At 50.4% G+C, this 20,114-nt stretch overlaps 1 protein-coding gene across 1 annotated transcript in view; it reads right to left on the reverse strand.

Moving 5' to 3' along the window:
• Positions 1–4,688: 4,688 nt before the first annotated feature.
• The window catches only part of RHEB (Ras homolog, mTORC1 binding), a 44,911-nt gene continuing 29,485 nt past the window's right edge, over positions 4,689–20,114 (reverse strand). Inside the window, exons 3-8 of the mRNA XM_043589971.1 lie at positions 19,667–19,734; positions 12,739–12,821; positions 11,771–11,827; positions 11,608–11,655; positions 10,902–10,983; positions 4,689–5,211 (exon numbers count right to left, since the gene is read on the reverse strand). Of these exons, the coding sequence (XP_043445906.1) occupies positions 5,119–5,211; positions 10,902–10,983; positions 11,608–11,655; positions 11,771–11,827; positions 12,739–12,821; positions 19,667–19,734 (431 nt within the window). The 3' untranslated portion in view covers positions 4,689–5,118. The remainder of the gene's footprint in view (positions 5,212–10,901; positions 10,984–11,607; positions 11,656–11,770; positions 11,828–12,738; positions 12,822–19,666; positions 19,735–20,114) is intronic.

The following is a 20,114-nucleotide window of genomic DNA, read 5'->3' on the forward strand; positions in this document are numbered from 1 at the left end:
GGAACTCTGGAACAGACCCTCCCCGCCCCCCTCCCCACTAGGAGGTTATCAAAGGGACAGAAAGACGTAAAGATGGGGAACACAGAAGTTCTGCTTAATGCAAACCTTTCTTGCTTAACGTAAACCTTTGCCCTCTTGGGGGAGGGGGAGGAGACTTGGAACGGTTCTGGAATCTCCTGAGGAATGCTTTGGAAGGCATCCTGGTTTCCCGCTGGTACGGGGCCTTCCAGGCAGCCCCTATTAATTAGTATGCACAACAGTCTTGGTCGACTGGAGTCACCCAGGCAGCCCGAGGTCCCGGGCAAGCACGCACTCCCTCCCGGAGATGCTGGGACGGGCAGTACCCGTGAGGCTGGGTCAGGGGGGCACACGGCAGTGTGCCCACTTCTCGGGCGAGGCCGCAGCCCACGGGAGCCGGAGACATTTCCCTGAGTCCAGAACTCTCCAGGAATTGTCTCTTTGCCTCCATTTACACGATAACCTAAAAGGCCTCGGCGTATGTTCTGGGCCGTCCGACTGGCTTCCCGGTGACAGGGTACCGCCGCCATCTGCTGTGCGCACGAGCCACGGCAGAGGACACCCTCCTTCCCCGTTACGAGCCCTTAATGGGGTAGGCTCAAGAAGCGAGTAAAAGCTGTCCCAGTCCCAGTGCCCTGTGTGAATGGTGGGGGAATTTCAGCCACACCGCAGCAGACGTGGGCCGAATTCAGAGGGAACTTTCTGGAAGGCAGCCCTACAGAGAGGCTCACTTACTCTTCTGTTTCCCTGCCGAGGCTCCTCGCGACGGCACAGGCCCCGCGGTAAAGGGCCTCTGAGAACCCGGTGAGGACACTCACCGTCCCCCCAAAAACCGTCCCCCCAAAATCGACTTCTCCAGAACTCTGGAAATCAACTAAAGGCTCGCAGCAACCAGGGAGCGTTTATTGAAGAAAAGCGATGGGTTCTCAGCCCGGGTGAGCTCTGTGACATTGTCACTCGCCCTCCGGCCAGCCCCGGACCCCACCTCCGAGGTGCCCTGAAAACCAGCAGCCGCAATTGGGTAAAAGCCAGCGACCTAGCGGCCCCCGGAAGGATCACGCTGGGGTTGCTGCTCTTTGGAAGCCCCACGCTCGGAAAACTCCCGATTTGCCCATCAAGCAGTTCCCTGGAAAACTCCACCTTGCAAAGCTTGTCTTTATACTTGACCTGCCCGCTTTTCCCCACGGTATCTATCAAAAACAATCAGTGGGCATTTCACGGGAGCAAATAGCAAGATGACAAAAAAGCTGAAAAAAGAAGAGAAAAGAAAAGAAACTGTTGGAAAATGAGATGTCCGAGGGGGACCTGAAAAGGCTCTCCTGGGAGCCCAGGGGGGCACTGTGTGTCGAGCAGCGCCGCTCACGACAGACCTCACCAAGACGGGTCGGGAAGGGCTGAGGCAGAGACTCTCCAGCTAGAACTCGACATCCTGCAAGGTCTTCCTGGAAAAATGAAGGAGATAAACAAAAACTCCCGAGAACTCGCAGCTGGCTGACGTGCCCGCAGAAAGTGCCGGAGGGAGTCTCGGGCCGGAGTGAGGTCACCAGGTAATCACAGAGCGCCAGCAAGGGGAACTGGCGGGTAATTACACAAGACAGGATAAGTGAATGTAGTTTTTGTAACTTTTTTCTTCTGTTTGATTTCAAAGATGACTTCACAGGGGCGCCTGGGGTAGCTCAGTCGGTTAAGCGTCCGACTTCGGCTCAGGTCATGATCTCGTGGTCCATGATTTTAAGCCCCGCGTTGAGGCTGACCGCTCGGAGCCTGGAGCCTGCTTCGGATTCTGCGTCTCCCTCTCTCTCTGCCCCTCCCCTGCTCAAGCTCTGTCTCGCTCTGTCTCGCAAAAATAAACGTTAAAAATTTTTTTCTTAAATGTAAAAATAAAAAAAAAATTTTTTTAAAAAGTTAAACTTTTTTAAAAAGAAAACTTCGTAAACCAGTAACAAGTCTTGTTACTTTTAAAAACTGGTGCACCGGAACATCTCTCTCGGCCGGCCCCGAGCTCAGAGAGGCTGGTGGGGGCGTCAAGGTCCCGGGGACAGACCTCTCACGGCCTTCGCCGCAGGCAGATTTAGTCCACGAACATGCAGTGTGTACAAGGACCCACAATGACTGATGGTGACGGGTGCCATGCTGTTCGATAAACCATGTGGAGGCCTGGAAGGGAAGTCTGGGGAAGGGCGTTGTCCAGGGAGGAGAGTCTGGGAACCACCGAGGCCAGAGTGACCAGAGAACAGCCTCGGTGGCCGGTGACGTTAAGTGCCAGCTGGATCGTGCTAGGCTTCAAGCGTCGGGAGTTTCGATTTTGGCACGATTGTTATTAGAGAATTGTAAGGAGGGAGTGACATGAGGCAATTAGTTTTCAACAAGCTGACTTGGTGGGAAGCGGGAAGGGTTTGGAGGGCGTGCCACCCGCCGCAGGAAGCCAGTGTGCAGCGGGGACAGACTGCCTGGGAGATGGGAGGGGAGAAAGGAGGCCCTCCCCCCCCCCCCCCCCCCACTTTCCAGCTTTAGCATCCAGCGGCCAGTGGTGTCATTTCCGGAAATGGTCTAGGGGGAGGCCCAGGTGGAGGCTTGATCAAGTATTCAATTTGCACATAATAAATCTGAGATGCCTAGGAGGCACGGAAGAAAAGCCCAGAGGTCAGGGCGGGAGGTGTGAGCTTTGGAGCCTTCGGGAAACACGCTAGTGAAATCTGTGCCTGCAGAAACCCCACAGAAACCCGGGTAGAGGGTGCAGGCAGGGCAAGGGCCCACTGAGGTTTGGCAGAGAAGGAAATAGCAGACCCGCGCCCACGGCGCGATGGAGGAAAACCGGGGGAACGTGGTTTCGCAGAAGCAGGGGGAGGGCTTGCAAAGTCACCGGCCGTGTACCATGCTGCTGAAAGGTCGAGAAAGAAACCAGGAACACCATTGGGTGTGGTGACAAGGGGGTGACGTGCGTGAGAGGTGTGGGGTAGATGTGGCTGGCGGTCTAGACAGGGTTGGTTCAGCAAAATGCCATCACGTTCATTTAAATTTGTAATGTGATTTTAGAACTGTATTTATTGTGAGCTGGAGAGTTTTGAATACTTTTATATCTGCACGTCCTGTACTTCAGTGAATCTAAAACCACATTTATGCACCAAGAAATAGGTGATCTTTCACAACGCGACGCTTGTTTACTGATCGCAAGGCTCATGTTGATTTCAGAAATGTTAAAACGTGTTAAAAAAAAAAATTAAAAAAAGGCCCAGAAGTGGCTGAACACGGTATTAAGTGACAAAAAATTTAAGTCAAATCTGGCAGTTGCCAGAGTTTCTTCAGAAGCCCAGCTACCACATTCGCACAGAGGACACAAAACGGATTTGGTTACTGACATTAACCAGTCGCGAACCCCTTTAAGACGGTTTCCTCCCCTAGAAGTGGGGCGGCACCCTCTTCACGCAGTGGAGCCAACCCGAACATCCGCACAAACAGGTAACAGCAACCAACCACCCCTGCCGTCAGCTGCGGGTAACCAGCTGGTGGAGCCGACGCCCCGCCTCGGGGACACACGAGGGACACGCGAGATGCTCTCTGTCCAACCAGTAAGGCAATCGGCCGTCTGCGGACGGGCTCAGCGCCCTGGGGGGCGGGACCGGCTGGCCCTGTGCGAGAACAGATGCGAGCTCTACAAGGGTGCAGATTTCCCCGCGGTGTTCGCGACACTCAGAACCACCTCACTGTACGCGAGCTGACATTTAAACAAAACATCGGAAAAATCAAGAATGGTAAACATCTAGCGACCAGGTGAACCGGGTCACAGAGAGGAGCACCACGCCACCTCCAGGCCCCCTGTGACAGCTGAACCCGCGTCCGGCACGAACGTGCTGCTCGAGGTTCCCGTCGTACACAGAAAGCTTGGGACGCACTGTGTCCGGATCTCGCGCTGTCCCCCACACCGAAGGCCCATATAGAACCTGAGGCCTAAGGATCAACCTGTTAGTAACAAGCGACGATACCGTGTTGTCAAAAAAACCCCACTGCTGTGTTTCAACATTTGAGGAATCGCGCCATTCAACCTCGGCTGGACCTACAGTCGACGGGGCGGCCGCTGTGCACACCGAACGCTCCTTCCTCCTCCTTGCGGCTCCCGGTGGCGCTGAAGGCGGTTCTTGAAGTCTCTCACGCGACACTCAACCGGCCGTATTCTCCGACCCCCGCAACGACTCGGTGTGGTGGGGCCTGAATCGGATCCTGTCTGCGGGGGACACCCAGCTTGGCGTAAGGAGAAAGAGGAAGTGGTCCCAACTCCTCCTTTCCCTCAAGCAGCCCACGGGCAAGCGCGAGCGAAGTGCGGGGAAGGCTGGGCCAGGCGCACCCCCGCGTGCACCCCGCTCAAGGGGGGCGCTCTGAGGGGGGAGGGGAGGGCGGTCACTCCTGGGGACTAACTCCCTCGGACGTCGTCGGTGGAGTGCCACCCCAGCTCTTGCCAGCTGCCCGCCGGGTGGGCCCCACCAGCCACCAGTCCCCCCCCCCCCAACCCCTGGGTCACGGGCCCCCAGGCTCCACTCACCTCTGCCTGCGGCCACCCCCTCCACCACTTCCTGCACTCCAACCTGAGCCTTCCCCGAGGCCAAGGTTGGGAGACAAACCCCCAGGAGGCCAGGGACTCTCCCTTAGAAGCCGCGCTAAGTAGCACGAGGGACTAAGGTTTGCAGCTATTTTATTTACAAGTATACATTTAACACAATGAAATAAACACTGATATATCGAAGCCTAGTTAATAGTAGTGTAACAATATGTATCATTTTGATGATTACATTATTTTAAACAACAAACTACACTGAAAAATTAATGCCGATAAAATTCTTGGTCATAATATTATTAAGAAATACAATATATAAATTGAAAATATGATTGCTTAAAATTTGAAAATGGAAGTGAACTCATTTGGACAGAGTCAGAGTTTAACATAATCTGAAAGGGGGGTGGGTGGGGCCAGAAAAGGCTCTGACCCAAATGAAATCTTTCAGGTTAACAGAAGGAAAAAGCGGCGGAGTTTCTCTTGAAGGATAACGGGCAGTCTGCTTCTGCAGGCAGGACCGGCTCCCGGGGTCCTCGGGCTCCGCGGCGGGATCACATCACCGAGCAGGAAGACTTTCCTTGTGACGCGGCCCCATCGATTTTTTCTGCCTCCAAAATTATCCTTCTAAAAACGTCAACAGCGGTCTGAAATCAAAGACACAGCCAGACAGCGTTAGCTTTCACGTGGAGCCCTGGTGCCTGCCCTCACCGCAGGCAGGGCTGAAGACGGCCCGCCGCCACCCGCCGTCCCCCACCCCTGCAGGTGGGGGTGCAGCTGCGGAGAGAGCCCAGAACCGCCCAGCCCCCGACACCACCTGACCGGAGAACTAACCTCTCATCCCGCTTCTGGTCCCCGTCATCAACGGTCACTGCAGGCTGCCCCTGGGTCTCCCCCGACCCCACGGCGGCCCTAGAGTTTCTGGGTCCGGTATGAGGACCCCTCACCCGTCGGCTCCCGTTCCCACCAGAACACCCCTCTCTCCTGCAGCGCGTGTCCCCCTTCGCGGCCCGGCTCCCACGGGCCCTAAACCAGGGCGGGGCTTTTCCTGCTCCTCGAGAACCCTCCAGACCTCTGCCTCCCACTTCCTTAAAACGCTCAGCTTCGACTCGTAGGCAGCCGTGCAATCATATAAGCCACCTTCGAGCCACGTGCAAACCCTGAGTCACCTCCCCCCTTCCTTCTGGGGCAGTGTCACTGTGTCCAACACCGCCCTCCGCCCCCGGGACCTCCTCGCCTCCTGTGACCGGCGGACCGGTCTTTCTCAGTGGTAGCCTCTCAGCCCGGGGGGCAGCGCAAGGGCCCTTCACAAGGAGTCACTGTTACCTGGAGCCGGGAATCCCCTCTCAGGCGGGACCCCAGCCCCCGATGATCCCAAGATGCCCCTGTTCTCAAAGGCCTCGAGGGGCAGCGCCTAGACCTTGTCGATACCAACGGTCAGCCCTCCAACACCCAAGGCCGAGAACCCACTGTGCCCACCTTCCTTCTCTCTCTCTCTCACTTTTCTTCAATATCCCAAACTCCACAATTCTCGGCCCCACAGGGACCAGCTTCCTTGATCCGAGGACACGTCCCTGTCCCTTACCCACTCGTCCCCCTCACTCTGTTCCCAGCACCACCGCCACCGGCTTCACCTTCTCTGCCCGCAGCCATAGCCGGCACCCACCCGGTCACTGTCTCCCTGGGACCCCGACTCCAAAGGGGGCCCGCGGCGCGCCCCCCCGCCACGCTGGTGGAGGTTCGTGCCTTGCCTTTCTCCTGGAATTTCTAGCGCCTCTCCCCATGCTCACGCTCGGCTGCTATGTCTTACAGTTCGGCGGGAAAATGCGCAGCGTCCAGGAGAGAACTCTGCATCCCCGTCCGCCAAGCTGACCGCCCCTCGAGCCTGGGCGCACCTGCTCTCGCTCCTTCCCTGCTGCCGAGGACGAGGTGGCCCTAACTGGGCGAGAGCTGCCCCGCCCCCACCCTCTTCTCTAAACAAGGTCGCTGGCTGCAGCAAGCTTTCCTCCTTTCCCAGGACTGTACAAACACGTCGTTTATTTCACCCTACAAAAACGCACAGAAAAAGGCCTGGAAAAACCCGTGCCAGACTCTCCCCGATTCGGTGTGCCTGGAATCTGGCGTCCTAGATAAGCCTCAGAATTCTTCTTGCTTATCTGTGTGATCTGACTCTGCCCAAGTGTGCTCTCTTTCATCACGTCGCTGAAGTAGAGCCGTGGGTCGCCACAACAAACACGCCAGGACCGCCAACACACCCCCCAGTTGAGCAAGAGAGGGTAAGCGTTCTCACGGACTCCCATCGCTCTGACCATCGAGGCTTTGTTAACAAAACCCACTGAACTCTGCTTATGAGGTACGTGAGACAAGTTACAAACAAGCTATGCTTGAAAATTTGAAAATCAATAAAATTGACTTGATCGAATTGATCTGAAAATCAATCAAACCTCTGAGCGGTTCACACAGGCTGATCTCTGATCACATGACCACTGGGATGCACGCGTGTGTGCGTGTGTCTTTACTACACGACTTCTCTCCCCTGTTCTATTCGAACAGCAGTGAGCATCCTGGCAGCAATCTGGGTTAGAATCACTCACACCTCTAATGTAAGGGATTAGAGTCCCTTTGGGCGGCGAGAGACTCACCAGGCTTCGGCTCTCCTCATCTCTTTAGCACGTTGCAAGATGCTGTGGGCAGGAGTACGAGAGACGTGACAGGGAGCGGACACGTCTAGACAGGCCTTTAAGATAACTGACCAGGACACGGGTTTCCCAAGGACCGCGGGTCACTGTTGGATTTACCCGATTTGGGTACAAAGATCTTCTGGCCTTAAAGGACTCGCTTCGTGTCGGAGAAGGCACCTGCTGATCGGACGGCAGGGCCGGCACGGAACAGACCACAGTGAGCGGATCACTCGATCCCTGATCTTCTCTGGCTGAAGACGTTTGAGGCTGCCATGCAGGACCCTTGCCTTCTTTTAGGTTTCTGGCTACTATCCGACAACTTCGCTAAATGTATCAAAGCCGCAGGGAAGGACAGTAGTGGGAATCGTTTCTTTTTAAGCCTTCGGCACAATTCCTCTTTTCTCTGGTGTTCAAAAAGCACCAGGCTACCCTCTACAGGACACACAAAGACGAAAGAGCACACCCGTCCAGAATCACGTTACGATCCTTAAGCTCCAGGGACGTACGGCGTAAACCAGAGAGGAGGCCTGCACCCCGACACCAAAGGGCCTAAGAACGCACCTCAAGCAAACCACTCGAGGTCGTTCTCAAGAGGAGACGTGACCCCGAGGCAGCGGCCCTTCCTAGGCACTGCCTCTTCATCACACTGGAGCGCAGGGCCCGCTCGGGACGGAGGTGCTCGAGGGGGCCGGCAGGAAGGACACACGCGGAACGCGGCGCACGCTCCGCGCGGGGGTTACGCGAACAGTTGAACGACACTGCGGCCGATGCCAGTTTAATTATCGTGTCCGAAGGGACAAGTGCTCGAGGACCCTCCGATTTTCACCCGAGAGGAAGAGTGAAGTCAGCAAACAGAACCAAGGTGGCTGGGGCCATTCGGCTGCCCTCCCCAGCTTGACGAACGTTTTTTACATGAGGGGTAACCGACACGTGACGCGGTGTTAGTTTAAGGAGCACAACTAACGATCTGACAGTCGTGGGCACTGAGAAACGATCACCCCAGTAAGTCGACGGCCACCGCCGCAAGGTTACAACCGTTGTTCTTGTGAGAACTTTTGCCAGCTACTCTCTCCGCAACTTCTTTCTTTCTGTAATTTTTTTTTTTTTTTTGACGTTTATTTTTGAGAGAGAGCGCGAGCAGGGAAGGGGCAGAGAGAGAGGGAGACACAGAATCCCCAGCAGGCTCCGGGCTCCGAGCCGTCAGCCCGGAGCCCGACGCGGGGCCCGAACCCACGAGCTGTGGGATCATGACCTGAGCTGAAGTCGGACACTTAAAGGACCGAGTCACCCAGGCGCCCATCAGCAACTTTCGAATACAAACAAAAACACCACAGTATTGTCAACTGTAGTCATGCCGTATACTACACCCCAGGACTTGCTGATCTTGTAAGTGGACGTTCTTACCTTCTGACCACCTTCAAACTGTTACTATGCAGATTTTCAGGCACACAGAAAAATGGAAACAACCGTGTAACAATCAGCCAGCCCCCCATCTAGAGTCAACAAACGTTAACGTCCTTGCTCGCTCGCTCTGTCACCCAACTGCCCCATTTGAGAGTAAGCTGCAGACGTTAGGATACTTGGGCCCTAAATACTTTGGTTTGCATTTCCTAGGAATGTGGACATTCTCTTCATCATTCCAGTACTGCCACTGCATCCAAGGAAATGAAAGTATTTCCCTAATATATCCAGAACGTAGTAAAATCTCTCCAATGGACCAAAGATGTCTTTTACATTCCAATCGAGATTGACAGACTCTGTAATCCACAGTGGCTATTCCTCCCCAAGAATGCTTTAACTTTCTCTTAATGTTTATTTTAGAGAGAGAGAGAGAATGAGAGAGAGAGAGAGAGAGAGAGAGAGAGAGAGAGAGAGAGAGATACTGCGCACATGAGAAGGGAGGGGCAGCGAGAGAGAGAGGGACAGAGGATCCAAAGCGGGCTCTGAGCTGTCAGCACAGGGCCCGACACAGGGCTTGAACTCACGAACTGAGACCATGGCCTGAGCTGAAGTCCGATGCTTAACTGACGGAACCGGCAAAGCACACCCCCCACCCCCCCAAGAACACTGTAATCTCTATTACGCTTTGCTCACGCCAGAGTCCTTCTCCTCCTGTCCACCGGAAGGCATGGTATAGACAGAGAGGACCAAACGTGGGGTAGGTTTAAACTCTCTGAGCTCTTACATCATATATAAATAGACCTAAGAGTGATCTAAGAAAACTCATTTACATCTTTGGACCTTAAACTCCCTTCCAGAATGAGACAGTGCAACTAAATGATCTTAAGGATAGGCCAGACACCTAATAAATGTTTGATTTAGTTCCATTAGAAAATGAAGGCATCTCTTACGATCTCAACCCCTGGTATGAGTTCTGTGTGCAATCAGGAGCTGGGCAGAGTCCCATAAATCCCTTGTTAGCTGGCACTTGGGAGCCAAGTACACAGATTTAATATCCCCCGTCATCCGAACCCAGGGACCAAGGGATCTGACGAGCCCGGGGCACCCGGCTGACGGAGCCCCTACCATACAGGCACCCCGAAGGCACCCGCTGTGCCGGGCATTAGGGAGAGCACAGTGGTAAATGACACGGCCTTGCATTCCAGAATGAACTAAGGGGGAGAAGGGAACAGAACCTTGAGCCGGGGAAAAGCGGCAGGGGTGGGAGAACGGGCGCCAGGCCCACTGTCACCCTTCCCACCGCCACCCTTCCCGACCTGCTGTTTCCTCACAGAAACGGACACCGACTACTCTAATTACTTGAGGATCAAACAAGAGAACATGTTGAAAATACTTTCAGAACTGGAAAACGGCAAAAGCTACAGAACGTCGTCCGAACGTAAGCGGTTAACGAGAGAAAAGACAGGTCAGAGGGGAACACGAGTGAAGGGTGCCATTCTCAAAGTGCCCACTGTGTTCAAGGGGCGAGCGCAATAAATAAACATTAAAAAAAAGGGGGGGGGGGCGCCTGGGTGGCTCAGCTGGTCAGGCATCCAACTCTTGATTTCGGCTCTAGTCATGACCTCGCGGTTCATGAGTTCAAGCCCCGCACTAGGCTCTGCACTGCCAGTGTGGAGCTTGCTTGGGATTTTCTCTCTCTCTCTCTCTCTCTCTCTCTCTCCCCACCCCCCCGCCCCTTCCCTGCTCGCACGCGCTCTCTCTCAAAATCGATAAACTTACAAAAAAAAAAAAAAAAAAAAGGAACATCTGCAGGGCTGATATTGGGAACAGATGCCTAGAAAACGGTTCTCTGCAATTTCTACGTTAGAAACAATACATATGCGTCTAGCCCCATTGCATCCGACAGAAAAAGGACGTAGGTGCGGGCACAAAATTTTTATTGCCAGAATGACGTGAGACCATCACTGCTTCTTTTCTACGTCTGGACTTATTTCTGGACCAGCCCCGAATACAGAACAAAAATAATCATAAACGTCTACAAATTAGTGCTATCAACTCCTGTTTATCCTACAAATATTCTAGGTCCCGTCATAAGCAGAATACTGCCAGCCACCCGAAGACGGACGCTGGAGAGGGTGGAAGGAAGGACACAGGGGAAGCAGGAGCGGCACAGCTGGAGGGGCCACAGGCCGACCGCGGGGACACAGCCCGGGGCCGACGGCTGCAGCGTCGGAGGCCGTCTACGAAACACGTACCTGATTTTCTTTAGCAGAAGATTCCAAAAAAGCTGCGTTCCAAGACTCTGCTAATGCTTTCCCTTCTTCATAACTGATCACCCTGAAGGAAAAAGAAGATTCTAATTAAAGTAATGGCTCTTTCTTTATAAAACATCTATAATTATTTATGAACCAGGCTCTACTTTTAGCGATCGTTTCCCGTGTAAAGCGGAAGACCGCTCTCTGCCCAATATTCCTACCCAGCGTGTAACATACAGCAGCATTTTAATTACGCCTGGGCCGGGGGACGGGACAGACACGGCCTTGCTGGGTTACCCATGCTCCTGCGAGCCCTCCAAGTTCAGAGGACACGACTGCGCGTTCCTGTAACACTGACGGTCTGACAGGGGCGAGGCTGCGAGCACCCGAGGACGGGGCGATTCCCAAAGGCACGGGGTGCAGGCCTCTGGCCAGCCAGTCCCCTCTCCAGACAAGGCCCCGCAGGAGCGGGGCCCTTGTCCCTGACCACCGATCTCATGCCGCCTGCGTCAAGGCGGGAGGGGGGAGATTTACGCTGTGGCTTTGCTTCCGCTTAGGTACAATTGCTGCCACGTTTCTGAACACAGAAGACGCTGCAGCTGAGAATCTTCTCGACGTGGGAACAAGAATTGCAAAAGGCACTTCCGTGGTGAGATGAGCGTAGGCTTCACTTTAGAAAGCAGTTCGCCATCCGGAAGGTACGCACCTTTCCATGTGTAGATCTTTCTTATTCCCGACCAGCATAATAGGTATTCTAGGAAGGGAAGGAAGAAAAAAGCCACAGTAAACCAGGGCCAGACCTGCCTGTTCACAAGACACTACTGTCAGGAGGGCATCTGACAAAAGAGAACGAAACTGTCACTACTTACTGCACTTTCCCCACCATGTCCAACAATTTGCCGTGAATAACTTTAATCACTTCAAAACTGTAACACAAAAGCATGAAATCAGACCTCCATCTTAGTTGGTGTTTTTACATGGTTTTTTTTTTTTTTAATTTTTTTTTTTCCAACGTTTATTTATTTTTGGGACAGAGAGAGACAGAGCATGAATGGGGGAGGGTCAGAGAGAGAGGGAGACACAGAATCTGAAACAGGCTCCAGGCTCTGAGCCATCAGCACAGAGCCCGACGCGGGGCTCGAACTCACAGACCACGAGATCGTGACCTGAGCCAAAGTCGGACGCTTAACCGACTGAGCCACCCAGGCGCCCCTCCATGTTTCTTATATAATGTTTCTCGTGGGAAAAACATGGAATGTCACTGACTCACCACTGTAATATAAAATAAAGTGAACCCAAGGAATCTCATAGTTTTTTTCCTATGAACCTTCTTTCACGTGAGCGTGTGACACTGAGTAACCCTTACTGAGAATATTCAAGATGACGTACGTGAGATTATTAGATGGGAAACTCTACCAGTTGGCTGACAAATCACATAAACGCGTGTTTTAATCTCTGAATAAACATCTGTAGGATGTTCTGTAGCTAGAGGGCCCTCGCGGTCAGCCCGCGTTCCACGTTAACGTGGTGGAAATGCACAGACAGTAAACCGATTTATGTGGTTGTCATTCCCATTAGCAGAAAAGCTCAGATCACCTAGGCAGCTGGAGGGGAGGAATACAGTTTTCATTCTAGCAGTGCAAGAGAACGTTCATCGGGATACTTTCCCCCCTTAACAACCTGTTTGCTCCGCAAGCCAATCACTGAGACGCATTAAGCCTGGTAAGGCTGATCGTTACTACAACCAGTTCCATCATAATCCTTTAGACGGCTGAACGCTATCTATGCAGAGCAAATACAGTCGAAGCAAGCAGCGGGGGGGGGGGGGGGATCGTACCTTTTGATTGATGTAACAGAATACACAAGAATATAACCATTAATATCTATGGAGTATGTCTGAGGAAAGATGGAGTATTCATCCTGTGGGAGAGAAAATAATTCCATCTGAGTAAAGTCTTCATATAGCATACCAAGCAATCTTTACCCAAAGTTTTCCCCATATTACCTGGTCAAAGAAATCAAAGTCAACAAAGAAGTAGATTAAAACATTATTCTAGACACACAGCCCCACACACTGAAGACTTGTTTAAGACTGGTTTGGGGCTGCTAATCGTTTTAAGCTAATACTCAGAAACGATCCTGGCCATTCTAAGGCTTCTGGGGAGAAGGCTAATCACTTCTCCAAGTCCCGGTGGGGAGGATGAAGGAAATGTCAGGGCAACAGGTCCCGCAATCTTACGTGCAGTGAAAGGCACTAACGTTTCTTTTACGGACAAAAAGTCCAGAATCTTAGATCTCATGGGAAACTCACGAGTGCTTCTGGTTTATTCCACAAATTTGTGTTTTCATATTTAAAAGTGTTAGGTCATCACTAAACCTGTTCCCTGCACTTGAATCACAAGGGCCCGAATGCCAGTCTATGGGCCGTTAACGGGCTGCTACCAGCACTTGAGAGGGTAAGAAGAGAGGAAGAGAATCCAAATGCTACACGTGGGGTACCCGGACTTCCGAGGATCACAGGAGTTACTTACCGAGCAGGTTTAGGAATGAACAACAAAGGTACACGTTACGTGACAATGTATCAGCAGCTACTTTCATAAAGCGGCTTTAGGAGACTCAAATATAAAAGCATTCTAAAGGTCTAATGTCAGTGCAGTTTTCCTTAGTGCACGCCACTGTCTGGTACAAAACATTTTGTTCTCTGGTGAAATGTAATTGTCAACGTGCTGCGTGCGTATCCCGAGCAAGCGCTGTTATATAGAACATCTAGAACGTCGTGTCAAACCACCATTTTACCAAAGAACTGTTTCTGTTAACTTTGCAGGTCCACAGGATGATTATAACTAATGTTCACGATGGCCCGCAATTATTACTATTCGCCACAGTAAAGTGTCTTTAAAAAAAAACAACAAAGAGTAAGTTTTACTATCAGTTCTTGGTATCATAAATAGTAATCTTTAATTAGAAGATAGCATTTCTACATCACAGCACTCACTACATACACAAAATAAAACGTTTGTTTCATTATTACTTTCAGATTAGTCTCACTAAGTCAAGTTCATTTTAGAAAAAAAGTTTTTTTAATGTTTATTTTTGAGAGAGCACGAGCGGGGGAGGGGCAGTGTGAGAGGGAGACACAGAATCCGAAGGGGGCTCCAGGCTCCGAGCTGTCAGCACAGAGCCCGACGAGGGGCTCGACTCAAACTGTGAGATCATGACCCGAGTCGAAGTCAGACGCTTAACCGACTGAGCCACCCAGGTGCCCCACCCCCCCCCCAGTTTTTTTTTTTAACATTTATTTATTTTTGAGAGACAGAGAGAGACAGACAGAGCATGAATGGGAGAGGAGCAGAGAGAAAGAGAGACAGACACAGAACCTGAAGCAGTCTCCAGGCTCCAAGCTGTCACCACAGAGCCCGATGTAGGGCTTGAACCCACAAACTGGGAGATCATGCCTTGAGCCAAAATCAAGGGTCGGGCGTTTAACAGACTGAACCACCCAGACGCACCAGTCAAGTTTATTTTAGTGTTAAATTTTGAGAACGTTTTTGTCAATGGAATGATAGATCTTTTCACCCAGATTAAAAACAACATTCCAAATGATTTTAGTCACCAGTTGAGCTACAGCAGATCCAAAGTTCAAATCACCTTTTCCCTGAAGAGAAGATGTGGAAATAAAAGAGTAATCATAATCACATGGGGTGCCTGGGTGGTTCAGTCGGTTAAGCGTCCGACTTTGGCTCAGGCTGTGGTCTCACGGTTCGTGAGTGCAAGCCCTGCATCGGGCTCTGTGCTGATGGCTCAGAACCTGGAGCCTACTTTGTGTTCAATATCTCCCTCTCTCTCTCTCTCTGCCCCTCCCCCGCTCACACTCGGTCTCTCTCTGCCTCTCAAAAATAAACAAACATAAAAAAAAAAGCTTAAAATAAGAAAAGAGTAATCACATTTCAGAGGCATGGTGCAAGGAACAACTCATTAAAAAGTATATTGGAAGGAAAGGACCTCCGGCTGTAACAGAAACCAAAAAGGACAAAATTTCTAGGAATAAACTTAGGAGAACGAAACTGTACGTTCCAACTGAAAAAGATCTGAAAATCCTCCCAAGAGATAAAACACTTCAAAAACTGCAACAGTGTGCCCAGGTCCTCAGCGTTCATGCGCAGGTCTCCACCGGCTCCACTGGCTGATCCTGAATTAACACATGAATGTAACATGAGCCCGATAAAAAGTGTCTTTTCCGAGAAATAGCAATTGTAGAAGCAGGTGGGTGAAAAGCACAAAGCTACTTATTTTAAACTTAAAATAAGTACAGCACTAGTTCAGGAGCGAAGCAGACAGAAATCTACAAAGACCCAGACAGTCAGGGGGATTAGAGATGTGCTCATACCGGCCCTTCAGCTCAGTGAGGGAAAAAGTAACCTTCAACAAAACTGTGCAGGGAACAAGATCAGAAGCTTCTGGAGGTAAACGGCTGAGTCGCATCTCTAACTCACCCTTGGGCAAAAACACATTCCAGAGGAATTAAAGACTGCAAGATTAAAAATGGAAACTGCATGCAGGGTAGTCGGGAGAATTCTTTAAGAATAAAATCAGTTGAAAAGAGAATGATAAATTCAACTATGTGAGAACGAGCAAGTTCTTCACGGCTAAGAACCTTTCCAACAGAAATCATAAACTGAAAACAAAACCTTGCGGCTCAGATCACCCACCATGCGCATTTGCTTCACGTTATTAAGGGGTCTCTGAAACCCATCAAAAGACCATCCGCCCAATAGAAAAAGGGCAAAGTACACGGACAGGATAATTCCCAGAAAAGGAAACACACTTGCCCTCAAACAGGAGAACGTGATCACACTCCTTCGTAAGAAAAATACTCACTAAAATGATACCGGGGCACTATTTTTCACCTAGCGGACTGGCAAGTAACCCAAGACGTGAAAATGCATTGCGCTGATGGATGTGTCGGGGAACAGGCACTCGCTCCTTGCTGGTGAGAAGGTAAACGGCCACCCTATGGCCCAACGACCCCACAGCCACGACATGTCCTCACACACACACACACACACGGTCTAAAAGGACACAAGATACGGATCGCGGTGCTGCTGGTGGCACCAAGACTGGAAATGACCCACTTGTTGGTCAACAAAGTACGCTGCGTCCAAACAACAACACGCTATGCAGCAAGTGGAGGGAAAAAGAGCCACAGGGACCCACGTGGAATCACCTCCAAGACAGAGACGCAGGGATTGGTTACTCTCTGTGTAAAAGAGAAAAAATAAAACTACAATTGTATGTTCCAGTACAGAGTATCTGCAAAGCATCTACTAGAAAGTGGTCACGGGGCTGTTCGTGGAGGGCCGGAGCTAATGCAGCCAGAGCCCCAAAGACCCAAGTGTTACTATTAACCTTTTGGGGTTATTCCAGTTCTGTAACACGGGCATTTATTACTGTTTTTTAAAAACCGGACTTAAGTACGTAATACTTGTTTTTTTAAAAAGGGGGATTTGACACTATAAATATGACTGTCCTGGGGCGCCTGGGTGGCTCAGTCAGTTAAGCGTCCGACTTCAGCTCGGGTCACGATCTCGTGGTCTGTGGGTTCGAGACCCGCGTTGGGCTCTGTGCAGACAGCCCAGAGCCTGGAGCCTGCTTCCGATTCTGGGTCTCCCTCTCTCTCTGTGCCCCTCCCCCACGCATGCTCTGTCTCTCAAAAATGAATGTTAAAAAATAAAAATTAAAAAAAAAAAAAATATGACCGCCACCGATTTACCTGTCATTGAGTCTCCTTCAATTAGGCCCGAACGAAGTATTTCATGCAAACTAAAAACCATCCACTTGTATTTGACCATGTTCACTCCCTCCCCTTGCTGGCAGCAAAACCTGCTACGACATAAACTACCAAGTAGACAGTACTTGCTGCGACAGTTTCCTCTTAAAACGTGTCAACCGCAAACACGCTATAGATTCTGTTTGAAGAATCTGCCCTCGCATCACCTTCCCCTGCCATGGGCACTCTTCGCTCCAGCCCCAGCCCCAGCCCCAGCCCCTAGGAATCCAATTTAAGAACAGCTGTAAACGTGTCGTGCTGTCCAGCTGCCACAGAACAAGGTGTTCGCGGTTACAGAACCGCAGCAAAGCAAATGTGCGTGTCGTTAGCATCACGAATCGTAAATACGAACACAACCTTTTATTTCAGAGTCTCCCAACTGAACGTAGCCTTGAAGAACTACTAGCTGCAACGAGAACGAGTTATTCGAGGCAGCTGAATTTGGATCCACTCTGTGCAAAAATTCTCTAACTATTCTGATCTGGCAGTAACAGGCCCAAAGGAGGGAGACAGGCAGAGCTGGTCGCGGACCTTGCTCTCGCCGCCCCTCCCACCATCCACCCGCTCCCCAAGATCTCTGATCCTTTTGGGGTGATTCTTTACTACTCTATCATTAAAACAGTTACAGGCATGTGACGCTCAGCGCCAAGCAGAATCCCAGAGGGACACATCTTCTATTCTGATAAGGAGTCAACATAAAGAAATTTTCTCTAGAGAGATGTTTTCAAGGACAGCGCTATTCCAAGGATAAGCGACACCTGCACTCCTCCCATTCAGGGTCATGTTAACATCAACGGAGTTGCCATGCTGGGCATCGCTCTGGTCTTAAGAGCATCAAAGATCTAAAAGTCAGGACCCAAGCTTCTGGAAGCTCATCAATCTCCTCTAAACCATGCAACAATCCTGTGAAGGCGGGCACTACAGAATCATCTGTTTACAGATGAAGAATCTGAGACCAAGAAAGGTTCATTAACTTTCTCAAGGTCACCAGGTTAGCAAAAAATAAATAAATAAATAAATAAATAAAACCGCCAGGGTTCAGGATTCAAATCCAGGCAGCACAACTGCAGAGACCACGTTCCAAACTATGAAATACTGGTTTCTCCTTCTGGCCTATTATAAAATGAATTTCTATAGTAACATTACACGAAAGCGATATACTGACTTATATCCTCACCCCCATTTTCCAGAAGCTTCAACAAAAATTCTAAACGAAGACATAAACAGCAAAGCAGGATCTTGGTAAAGTCAGAGGCCCACTATGAACGAAGTGCCTGTTATTTCTTCGCCCAGGACCCTATCCGTTAACACCTGCTGTTCTAGCATAATTGTTACCAGGGCTCCCTTCACTCTTAGTTGTTTTAGGCAATAAATTGTACCAGTCACCTTAACCACGAAAGACACAAACTCTAAGAATCGAACGCAACGTCGGACCCCAGAGGCTCTTCTACAGTGACTTCTAAGATAAGCTCTGTCCTCTAGGTCACGACTCCCCTACGGAGACTCTGTTCCTCATCTGCTTTACGCCCCAAACTCCCCTTCGGTCACTGGACAGGTACCCTGCAGAGTCAAAGTCCAGGATGGCTCTGCTCTAAGACAGCCATCATGAGATCTGAGGACGGAAGCCCATTATACCCATTACCCAGTGGCCTGCGGGGTGAATGAGGGAGTCACGTGGCATACCCCTGGGACGTGCACGTTTGATTTCTTTTCCTTGAAGCTTCCAGAATTGAAACTCCAGGGTTCCTTTGGTGCTCAAACCACTCAATATAGCTACTGCTTCACTAGGGGGCTACACTTTGCTTCAGAACTTAAGGGTGGGGAGGGGGTTCATTCCAAACTCACATGACGGGTCACATCATTCTATCTCAATCTTCCCAGGTTCCAGAAAAAAAAGCCTCCATTTAACATGGCAGATCAGGTTACGCTACACGCGCTTCCCTGCTAGTCTGATCCTCTGTCGATTGTAAGAAACAAGGCAGGACTCGGACGACATCCCAGCCTCTTGAAGCTCCCACTCCAGCAAGTGTAATAGATCTGGCCCAACAGAACGGCTTCTAGTAAAAGCTGGACCAGGTGCCATGGGAATGGGTGAAGTTCAGCCGCCAGGGTTAGGAGTTTCTTTGTACTCTTCAAGTTCTCTGAACTTCTTTCACCCGCTGCTTCTAGTCAATTCCCCTGGCCATCCTCCGCCAAATCCCTGCTACATTAACCCGTGAAGACCTTTTTTTTTTTTTTTGGTTGTTTAATCTTTGGCAATTACTTACTGCCTAGCAAATCAGATCAACACTCCTTAAGCTCGTGATCATGTAATCCATCTAGAAGTCACCTCATTTCTGCCCTATACCTTTCTCATCCCTTTCCCCAGGAAAAGACTTAACTTCTGTTTTTCTAAAAAAATTGTTGTATATTTTCATTTATTTTTGAGAGAGACAGAGTGCGAGCAGGGGAGGGGCAGAGAGAGAGGGAGACACAGAATCCGAAGCAGGCTCCAGGCTCCGAGCTGTCAGCACAGAGCCCAATGCGGGGCTCGAACCCACAGACCGCGAGATCATGACCTGAGCCAAAATCGGACACTCAACCAACTGAGCCACCCGGGCGCCCCTACTTTTTTTCTCCTTAATGTAGAAAGGGAAGAAAAGCACTAATAGGATTCTGACATAAAATGCAAGTTTAAAAAACAGAAATACACTATCCTATGATATATACAAACCTTCCTGATGCTATGAGTGCATTTAACACAATTCTAGAGTAGAACAACAAGTTAATGATTCGGAAAAACTGCCACAAGTGTCTTAGAAGACAGCCTGTTAATATTCAGGCACACATAAATCAGGAGGGGTTTTCCTGGCATCACTGTTGCGTTTAAGCATCAACGGCAGGGCCGGGACCGCTAGACAGAGGACAGCGGAAGGGGACTCTGAGACACCAGACTTACTTGTCCAGCTGTGTCAACAAGCTGAAGATGATATTCTTGTCCATTTACTGTGATCAATTTTGTGAAAGCTACAGGGAAAAAGGGAATTAAATATTAGTAAAGAGAAATGACTTTAGATCAGTTAAAGCTTGAACACCGACCACCGATTAAGAAGAGTCCCTAATCGTTTCATAAAAAGATCCCACAAAACAAAATGGAACAGATCTGAGTTTACAGATTCTTCCGTCTTCCATTATTTAAGTAACAGATACTGGCTGATGGATGAAAATCCAGCCTCGGTACACCTTGAACCTCGTTCCATGAAGCTGAAATTAGGCAACAATTCATATGCTGTAAAAGTCATGTGAGTGCTCCGTGGCTTACACCTTCCTCTGTGAAAAAGAGAAATACATTACGTAAAGTGTGAGGTCTAGAATGGACCCAAAGCACAAAACCTTTCATTAATGTA

Source organism: Prionailurus bengalensis, chromosome A2, assembly GCF_016509475.1.
Source record: "Prionailurus bengalensis isolate Pbe53 chromosome A2, Fcat_Pben_1.1_paternal_pri, whole genome shotgun sequence".
Taxonomy (NCBI): Eukaryota; Metazoa; Chordata; class Mammalia; order Carnivora; family Felidae; genus Prionailurus; species Prionailurus bengalensis.